At 37.1% G+C, this 10,584-nt stretch overlaps 1 protein-coding gene across 1 annotated transcript; it reads left to right on the plus strand.

The window, feature by feature from the left end:
- Nucleotides 1-2,365: 2,365 nt before the first annotated feature.
- Nucleotides 2,366-10,337, plus strand: LOC21398074. Its single transcript, XM_010113974.2, has 12 exons — nt 2,366-3,074; nt 4,867-4,983; nt 5,103-5,295; nt 5,512-5,675; nt 5,791-5,965; nt 6,470-6,531; nt 7,036-7,117; nt 8,104-8,161; nt 8,348-8,472; nt 9,171-9,251; nt 9,598-9,668; nt 9,886-10,337. Exons 1-12 carry the CDS (start codon nt 2,566-2,568, stop codon nt 10,013-10,015), a joined length of 1,767 nt encoding a protein of 588 aa, XP_010112276.1. The 5' UTR covers nt 2,366-2,565; the 3' UTR covers nt 10,016-10,337.
- Nucleotides 10,338-10,584: the final 247 nt, after the last annotated feature.

A 10,584-nucleotide genomic window follows, 5' to 3' on the forward strand; every position in this document is an offset into this window, starting at 1 on the left:
AGTGTCGCAGCCTAAAATTTTCTTAACCCGCACTAGTCGGGTAGGCTCAATTTTTCAGCTCAACCCTACCCTACCCGGCCGATTTACACCCCAAAGAGTCTCTAGGGTTACTTTCTTTTATTAGTGAGGCGCTCTCTTCTCTCCTTTAAGACTAGAGTCCGACGCTATCCCTTGACTGGCCACCGAACTCCCAAACCTAGAGACCGAGTTCTAGGTCTCATGGTAATGATCATGGTGGTGGTGACAACTTTGTGGGTGGAGGGGACGGATGGGTGGTGCCTGATTTTTTGTGGATCATGTTGTATGTAGTGGATCTTCCACGTTCTTGCAACCTTGGGATCTCGCTCTTCTTATCGTGATGGTCATGAAAATGAAGTTTGTGTGTGGATAAGTGCTTAGCACCGATGGTGGAGTTGCGTAAGTCTTCACTAATGTCGTATTGGTGTCTTCCAAAAATACTCTATAAATATCAAGCTCATTTGATAAGGATAAACTCTCTACTTAAACTCAGCTTTTCCATTAATTGCTTCCAATCAGTAAGATGACTTAAGCGTCAGAGTGCCATTGGTAGACACCACACTGTTATCCCCTCACTCTGAGGCCATCTACCCTTTCATTGCAAGTCAGAACAGTGTTAGCAATCCAATCCAAACAGTGCTAGGCATCTGTCCTTAACAATGCTAGTTGATAGGAGTGACTGTTTTTGTGTGTGTAATATAGTGTGAGTCTCTGATGTTTGATTATGTATTCTTACAAAGTTGCTTCGACAGTGTTGTTGACAAACAGAATTCCATCGTCACTCACGAGTTTGTACCGTATGCCAAATCTACAAACCAATGTCTTGTTCTCTTCAAAACTCAAAACTCAAATCACAATTCAAGTTTTTTTATTACAGTGTCTTCTCTCATAAAAATTTAAAATCATTTTTTTACAATAATTTTTTTCTTTTATATAAACAATTCAAGTTCTCAACTTGAATTGTGAAATAAACATGCTCTAAGTGTTTTTGAATAAAATTTGAGACAGTAACACTAGTTACCTTTTTTAGCGGATAGTTTCAACCCATTTAGTAAAATATTGGTAAATTGCAATCCTTATTCGTGGTCAAATACTTGAAAAAAAAAAATCTCTAATACAAATACAAAATCGTAAATTCAATATCAAATCTAACCATTTGAATAGGATCATCTTTGTATTGGAGAAAAAAAGAAAAACTTTTTCAAGGGGAAAAAGAAGGGAGAGAGGGAAAGAAATGGTGAGTTTGGAATTAGTTTTAAAATGATTTTATTTTTAATAAAAAGTAAAAAAATAGATTGTTTTAAGAATCATTTTAGGACCGATTTTAAAATTGTATTTGGTTAGTTTTTGAAGAGATTGTTTTGAGTATAATAAAAAAGTAAGATCATGTTTATTAATTAATATATTATAATATTATTAATAAGTACTAAAAAATAAAACAGAAAAGTGAAAATAATTTTTAACGGTTTTTTAATTTTTTCACAAAAATTATTCCCACTTTTTTTGTTTTCATTTTTCAAACATTTGCTAAACAAATATTGTTTCGTTTTCATTTTTATTTTTTGCTTCTACGGTTCTAAAACAGGCACAGCATTTCTCAACAGTGACGGAGCCTTTGGTTTGCTTAGAGATGCAAGAAAGGGCGGGCCCGGGCCAACCTATTCACCTTAGGCCTATGCAGGTCGTGGGTTAGGTCGGGCCGGCCTCGTATAAGAATTACTTCGGCCCAGCCCACACCATGGGTCAATTTTACGTGAGCTAGACTGGGCCGTGCCGTGAGCTAGGATGAGCCAGCCCATTTAAGGCTCATTTTGGCCAATCATGGGTTTAGATGAGCCAGCCCATCTAAGCATGCAATTTTAATTTTTTATTTTTGAATTTTTAAACAAGTCAACAAATTTAAAAGTTTGAATAGTCAATAGAAATATGAAAATGGATATTTTATTTATGATTGCCTCATTAAATAAAAACCTTTCTAAAGAAAATCTAGTAGGACAAAACTTTAGTAAAGAAAAAAGAATACAATCAAGATAATTATACATAAGATGTTTATAAAATTATTAAAGAAAAGAAAAAAAAACATGAAGATATTATGGGCCTAGATAAGTAACCGGCCCATTATGAACATAAACAGGTCAGGTTGGGCCGACCTACCTTAGTCTGACCATAATTTTTATAGACTGTGTAGGGCCGATTTAATTGACCGATATATTAACTCAACCCAACCCATTAATATTTATGAGCTGAGTAACAATAACGAATTGTACTAACCCAGCCCATTAATGTATAAGATGGACCTGAACCAGCCCATTGTTGCATCTCAAGGTTTGCTGTCCACTTTTAACAGTCCAGTCTTCCTACCTCTCTCAAAAAGACGAAAACCCTAATAAGCAACAACCCCATATCTGTCTTGTCTTGATCATGCAAAACATTTTCCCACCAAGCAAACAGAACGAAAACCTCCACAATCCTTCAATCCTAATTTTCTCGTCTCACTCCGAAAACCAAGCAAACCTTTTCAACATTTCAGAATGATTCGTGGTTGCCATGATTTCTACGCAGCAGCAGCAGCAGCAGGCTTCCTTTGCACCCGCGTCGCACCCTATCAATCCCCCTTCCGCCGCAACCACCGCCGTTAGATCCCCTACGGCGACCCCCACCCAAACCCAGCTCCCAACCCCTCTCTCTCTCGCTCCTCTCTCCTCCTCCTCCGCCGCGGCTCGCTCGGCCGACCATGCCGTCGGGCCGCCGCCGCCGCCCATCGCGGTGGCCCACCCGAATGGGGAGCCCGTGCCGTCGCCACTGCCGAGGGTTCGCCTCTCCGATATCTCCCCGTTCTACGGGGCCCCCTCCGGGCCCTACCTGAGGGCGGTGGACGCGCTGTCGGGCTCGCTGATGCGGCACAACGCCGCGGTGATCGAGCTGGGGAGCGACGCTGCGGCAGTGATGAGGTGCGGGTTGGAGGCGGCGCGGTTTTATTTCAGGAGCGGGGCGGCTCAGCAGGGTGGTGCCGGTGGGAAGGGCGGCCGTGGGGTCTACATGTATAGGGCTGGGAGGTATTGACAGAATTCCCTTTCTTTTTGTTTGAGAATTTTGGTTTGGTTCGTTGGTTCTTTATTTGTGTTATTAGTATTTGAATTGTTTTAGTTATTGTGGTTCGAAAACCTTGCTTGGATGTTTCACTGGGATGGTGTAATTTGGTTTGAAATTGTTACTTCCTGAAACTAGGAGTGAGGGGATTAGTGGAAGGATATCGGGACATTTGGTTGTTTGGTAGCATGGAAAAGATAAAAAATGAATTGGGAGAGGGATTCAGCTCCATACAAGAATTCTAATTGTAATTACTCTGAACACGGAGGAATTAGAGGAGGGAATCCATACCAAACACGGAAAGATCCTTTCATTTCTCTCCATTTTCCTCAGTCTCGCTTAGGCGATTGGCCCATTTAGTTCATAGGTTTGAACAGAAAGTTTGAACGTAAATTCAAATTTTTTATTTTTTGTGAGAGAAAATGCTGTAATAAAAAAGTTTGAACTGTAGTTCAAACCCACGAAACAAACATACTATATATTACCTTTTTTTCTCCCTATTTTTTTTTTCTCTTGCAGAACACAGACTAAAGGGTGAGGCTTTTGAAGTTTACAACCAAGTTGTTATAAGTGATGAGTGGAAATACTTGTGCTGAATATTTATAGGGAAAATTCTAATGCTGAATAGTGAATATAATAAAACTATTTGGTAGATGAGCATTTTCAAGTGTGGGTACTTCACAATTTTTAAAGAAAAAGTGTGCCAAAAAGGATCTTTTCAGTATTCAGCAACAAGGAGGTCACAATGGTTCAGTTTACATACTGAGTTCTTGATTGAAGTGCTCGGTTATTATTCTTTACCAAATGGCTTTGAAGACCCAATGTTCAAAGAAAAAGTTAACTCAACAGCTGATTATTAGTTGTACTTCTATTTTTTGTGTGTGCTCCTGCTATTAGGTTCTTGTTAGGATAAAAGGAAACATATAGGTTTACCAGGCAGAGTCTTCAGTTTCTGGCTGGGAACAGCTGTAATTAATTGAAGCAATCGCTGCTTCACGTTTGATGTTCTTGGTAATACATGGTAGGATGAGATGAATGAGGTCTCTCAATTGCATTCGACATCCAATACAAGAATTATTTATTAACAATTTCTTTTACCTTTTTGATTCAATGACGCAAAAAAAGGAGAAAGGAATAAGTAATAACCGGCTACTTGCTCTTCTGCTGCTGCCCAAACCAATTAAATTTGACATTTGATTGATTTTTCCCCCATGAAACACTTGATTGAATTTAGTTCTGGAGGATAATGATTTGAATTTCACGTTATGGAGCCGCCCCCATGAAGATGACTGTTTGGAATTGGAACGTTTCTTTCTTGGCTCTGTGTTTGGGTTGTTTGGTTTGGAAATCTTTAAAGATGTGTTTGAAGATGATATTGTCTTTGTAATAGGCTTGGAATTGGAACGTTTCTTTCTTGGCTCTGTGTTTGGGTTGGAAATCTTTAAAGATGTGTTTGAAGATGATATTGTCTTTGTAATAGGGTTAAATTTTGGGTCTTTTTATGGATCTCTAGAAGTTTTAACAGATTTTGGGGATGTTCCTTTGTCTTTAGTTTTTCTTGGTCAGGAAGCGTTTTTTTATTTGTTGTCTTCTTTTGAGGACTATCTCTACTCGTCTTTTGTTTATCTTTTCAACAAAGTTTTGTTTTCTATAAGGGAAAAAAGGAGCATGATCTTGAATACTCAACCTGGTGAAATTGTGTTTCAGCCTTTTGTTATACTACCTCAACATGCTGATGTTGAGCTTCTCTTGTTACAGGGCTTTGGAAGATTGCGACTCATGCCCTCCATGCATGGCTGATGTTTTTAGATGCATGGGTAAGGCATCTCATTCTGCTCTTTGTGCAATAGCAAGGCATCTTCGTTTGCGAAGCGAGTAAGGATGGTGATGGGTGAATCTTAAATTCATTATTTTTCGTGCTTTATATTTATATACTTATTTTTCTAATCACGAATCTATATAGGATCTACTTATGCAAAATGTGTGTTTTGCAGTGTTTTCAATCACCTACTTGACGACATGCCATTACCCGCTAATGAGGTATCCTCATCGGTGCTTGTTGCCTCCTACTCAAATGCTTCCATGCAAAATGGAAAAAGTGGCCTTGGAGGAGGGAAGCCAGGAATAAATGGTGAAGTCGAAAAGGGGTTGTTGACTTTAATATCCTCGGACAGTCCTGGTCTTCAGGTGCCTTTCTAGTTCTTGATATTTGATAACAAGTTTTATCATATATGTCCTTGGTTTTTCCAAATATAAAAGCCGGGGCCTTTTTCTTTTTTTTCATAAAATAGTAAATGATGGTGTAGCTTTCTTTTAATGCTTGATTTGATTCCTTGGTGGATAAAAGGATGCTCTGACTGATGTCTACATCAAATTACATTACTTTTTCATTCTATGTTTCAGGTCGTTGACCCAAATGGTCGCTGGTACCTAGCAGACAGTGGGTTAAGTCCTGGGGATCTTTTACTTCTTACAGGGAAGGCACTTAGCCATACGACTGCTGGCCTTCGTCCGGCTGCATCATATAGAGCTGCATCTGAATACTCAGGCACTAATGGCGGTGGGAGGTATAATTACTTGTTTGGGTTCATTCTTTCAATGAGTTTAATGCAACTTGTCTAAACCATTATGGTTCTTTTTCCAAGTTTATTTGATTTACCTTGTCCGGTTTTGTGATTGTAGGACATCACTTGCATTTAGGCTTATGCCACAGGGGAATGCTACATTAGATTGCTCTCCAATTTCTGCAGCTGGTCATGTCATTCCACAAAGCTACGTGCCAATACCTGTCAGCCAGTTTATGGACGGCCTTTCTGCTGAGGAAGATGTATTTTGTAGTCGTTCTGATAATAACTATGTAAGTTGCATCTTAAAGTGATGAATCATACTTATTACTTTACTATATTTGTGTTTCTAAGTCTATGTTCGAGTTTTTTTGTTTTGTTTTTTTGGGAATAGAAACGATAACTCTTAATAATAAATATATAGAAGAATACAAAAGGATAAGAGGAAAAGATTTCCTCAGAAAAACGAAAAAACCACACTCTAAAGCTACTAAATTTTTAAAAATGTGATATGCAAACATATATTTACTTGTATGCGGATAGCTGGCTACTAGACGAATGTGGCTATAGGTGTAAGGGCAAAAAAAAAAAAAGAAGAAACGAGATCATGTCATACATGAAAAATGACTTTGTTCCACACCAAAAAAAAAAAAAAAAAAAGTAAATGACAATATGAATAAACAATAAATCTGATGTTTTCATTTTCATCCATAATTTTCTTTGAGAGAACACGTGCCCTTCTTTGTTTTATTCTATTTGAATCACATTTCACGTTATCCTGTTTCCCTATTTTGCAGGTGGCTCGGAACAATTTGAATACAGAGCCATCATTAAGAAGTGTTCTCTCAGATCCATTATCGTGAGTTGTTCCTTATCCTTCTTTTCCTAGCTAGTTTTCTACCTTTCTCAATTTCCAACGGTTGCACTCCCATGGTGATATTTTTCTTACATGGATGGTTCAGCCATCCTTTTTTTTTTTCCTTTTCTTTTGTAAGAAAACTTTATTTTTTTGATAATGATATCAAGTACAGAGGAAAGAGGACAAGCAGCCCTCAGAAGGCCAAATTAAAAAAAAAAAAAAAAACAGAGAAATAATACAAAGGAATAAACTAGGACACATTACACAAAACAAAATCTCTCAAAAAATACTTGACAACCGCATTGGTTCTGGAATATTCAACATTGTCAAAAAGCTTTAAAGTTGCAGCATTTGTATTTATTTTCTTTCCAATTTGATCCTTTTTTTTTTTGGGATAGAGTTGCTTGGTTCTTAGGAATTAATATTTTGCATTAAATGTTTATTCGAACTGAAATTTATTTTATTTCATTTATTTAATTATTTATCTGTCTCTGCCTCTTTCAGGGGTGCATTCCTTGAAGATGCTATGTTTGTTTCATGTGGGCATTCATTTGGTGGTATCATGTTGAGGAGAGTTATTGAAATGGTAAGTAGCTTCTCTCCTACTATTTGAAGGAATTTTAAAGCATTTTTATGATTGCTTTATTGTTAGTAAATGCAATCCGCGTTTCGACCCGAAAAAAAAAAAAAAAAAAGTAACTGCAGTTTGAGTCTTTTAGCCAGAAAGAAAGAAAGAAAGAAAGAAAGAAAGTAGTCTGAGTTCAGCGTGTTTTGTTCTGTAACTTCTGTTTAAGCTTTTGAGAGAAGAAGCAAAGAAAATGAACCTTAAAAGAATGATCCTCAATTCCTCTTTTTTCAAGAACATTATTTTTCCATGTCCAGCATAACTCACTCATAAATAATTTCTTCAACAACATCTGGAAACTGGATTAATATCTGACTTGTATGCCCTCAACGAGAATATACACTTAATGAACATACAAACAGAAAAAGGAAAAACTGAACAGACAACAGTAAGGCCTCCATTACTACTTTCCTGAAAAATTCTAAATTCTCATCCTGATGTCGTGATGCCCCAAATCCCAAGCTGTTAGATGGTCTTTGAAATCAATCTGATCTATGTGATTCACAAAATGTTTTGCTTTGTGGAACAGAGTTCTGGATCTTGAAAACATACGTAAAACAGGTAAATTTGCTTGATGACACAGATTGCATCAACCTTAGGCCTTCAACATCGTAAAATATAATATATAAGGCCTACATCTATTTTATCAAACCTTTAGGATTTTTAAGTACCAATAGTTTGACATCTGGTTCTTTGTTTTCTTTTATTAGTATTTTTCTTTATGCATCCTGTTAAGTCGTTCTTCTTTGTGTCTTAATTGAACTTATCCCTTTAAGTCTTTCATTTAGAATAAATAAAATAGAAACACTGCTTCACGTTTCTTGTCCTTCATTGTTTGTGATTCTTAAAACCTATCATGCCCTCTTAATTACCTTTGTGTGATGTTTTTATTGCCTCTAGATGGATAAGATATGAGTCATAACTGCAATTGTTGGTTTGCTGATCAGTCCAGATGTACCCTCTGCAGCCAAGAAATTGATGCTGGGTCATTGATTCCTAATATTGGTATGTCCCATTTTTCATCTTAGAGTTTTCTTAACGTTCCAACTCTAAGTATTTTTGTTATCTGCCTCTCTCTCTCCCCCTCCCTGTTTTTCCTCGTACTAATTCTCTGCTGGTATTGTTCATTTGTGGCAATACCTTCTTTGTCATGTGTTTTTATTCTATAACGTATTGCAATCTCCTCGACAGCTCTAAGAACTGCTGCTGCAGCTGTGAAACAAGAGGACAATTGGAGGCTTTTCCATAATGCTGCTCTTAGAAAGCGTCGGAAAGAGTTGGGCGACCAAATAGATTCACTGAGGAGACCAAACAGGGTACTTACTAGATACTTGCATATTTGATTGGCCAGTACATTTGAAAATTAAAAATTCACACCCAGAGTCAGTACTACTATTCCTAAAGCTCATTTTTGTATTGGACTGAACGGAAGAAGAAAATGGGAAGATGATGAGTGATGTTCGCAGAGTGGTTGAAAAAAATGATAAACAAAAAACATTTTTGGGTTTCCACATAAAGAATTCTCTAGTGAGAGTTCAGTTGCTTTAGAACTTAAGAGTCGGGTGGATTGATGCACGATATACAGAATCTGCATCTCCTTAATAACATCCTTTTGAGAGTCCATCTGTGCTTCTAGTGTTGACAAAATGTTTGTAGACCAACTTTAGTCTACAGAAACAAGGTGCAACAATGTCAGTTTATTCACTCTTCATTAAGGAAAAAAAAAAAAATTGGTTTATTGGTATGCCTGTCCTATGTCTGACTAATTTAGAGGGTTTTTTGCTTCAGCCGAGAGTACTCAATTGGTGTTGATTGTGGATATTTAATGCCCAGTGAGTAAGATAATACAGAATTCTTTAAACAAATTTAATTGATGATATTGTTTGTTTCACATGAACAATTTTAGAGTTGGCCTAGTGTCTTTTGTGTGTGTGTGCATTTGTATGGAAGCGCAAGTCATTTTGTCTTCAGTTGTATCTTCTGTTCTTAATCTGATAGCGTAACTTGTTTCCAGGAAAATGGTGATGTAGGTGACGATGGGCTCAATCGTGGTGTGCAGTATCCATTTTCTGTAAATGAAAAAGTCATAATTAAGGTAATTCTGTTGCGTTTATTTTAATAAGAGAGGAAAAAAAATTGTAGAGGAAAAGGGGCCAAGGGATCATAAAAGAGGATGGAAGACTAGAGTTCTACCATACCAGCAAAACAACACAAAACAAGAGAGGAATAATCCAAATTTTCTTGCTTATTGAAAGAGATTGGTTGCCTACTAATCTAAACTTTTGCTTTTGCAATATCAATAAAACAATAAATTGATCTAATTTCATGTATTAAAATCTTTCTTCAGACGTATTTACAAAGATCTCTCTACTGTTTGTTAAGATTGTATTGTTGATATCTGTTTATTTCATTAAAATCGGGGTGTTGAATTAATTCTGCAGGGAAACAGGAGGACACCAGAAAAATTTGTGGGCAAAGAAGCTGTCATCACATCCCAATGTCTCAATGGCTGGTGTGTTGGGGGGATTGAACCTTTTTTTTTTTTTTTTTTTTTTTTTGTGCTTGTACTTAATATGGTCTGCATTTTATGCCCAGTTTCGAAAGAATCTTAATATGAAGGCTGTTTTTGACCTTAATGCAATAACTTAGTTTCATTTTGTACTGCAAACCTGCCCCGAAACCGTCTCCTTTCGATACCTTTATTAATGTGTCCCTCGTGTTCCCTTTAGGTATTTGCTTAAGATTATTGAAAGTGGAGAAAATGTCCGGCTTCAATATCGTTCTCTGAGGAAGATCCAGAATGCATCTGCCGCCGAGGAACGGTGCTCATCACAAGCCATTCAAAACAGCAGCTCATAAATACAATAAATTCATTTGGTGCCAATTGTTCTCCCAACCTATGGTTGTGGCCAGAAATTTGTAGCACCGATCCAGCTCCTATTGATATCTCTTGTAAGTTTCTGTTTGATTCTTGTGTTGCTTGTGTAGCTAGAGTAGTGAGCCTATTTTAGTGAATTTCTCTGTTCAAACGCTTGTAAATAGAAAAAAGAGAAGGCACCGTCGATAGTTGTGGTTTAGCTATTGAGTTGAATAACTAATTGCTAAACTGATTTTTCTACAATGGAGTAAGTATTCAAGGGAGAATGAATGGGAAAAAGAGTCGCAAAACGGGCAACTTTCGCCCAACTTTTTTTCCTAACTTTTTTTTTGTTTTTTTAAAAGGACGTTTGATTATCTTGTATTATTAACTTTCGCACTGCCTCAAACTGCGTGGTCTAGTGGAGTGGGAGTTTGATAGGAAAGTTGCGATTTCGATCCCAGTGTTGTCTAAAAATAATAAAAAAAAGTTTTGCAATGAGCTAATGACTCAAAAAGGGAGAACAAATTGGGGTGGTCATAAACCTTCACTACCCTCTTTGTGATGATAA

Source organism: Morus notabilis, unplaced genomic scaffold (genome assembly GCF_000414095.1).
Source record: "Morus notabilis unplaced genomic scaffold, ASM41409v2 Scaffold72, whole genome shotgun sequence".
Lineage (NCBI taxonomy): Eukaryota > Viridiplantae > Streptophyta > Magnoliopsida > Rosales > Moraceae > Morus > Morus notabilis.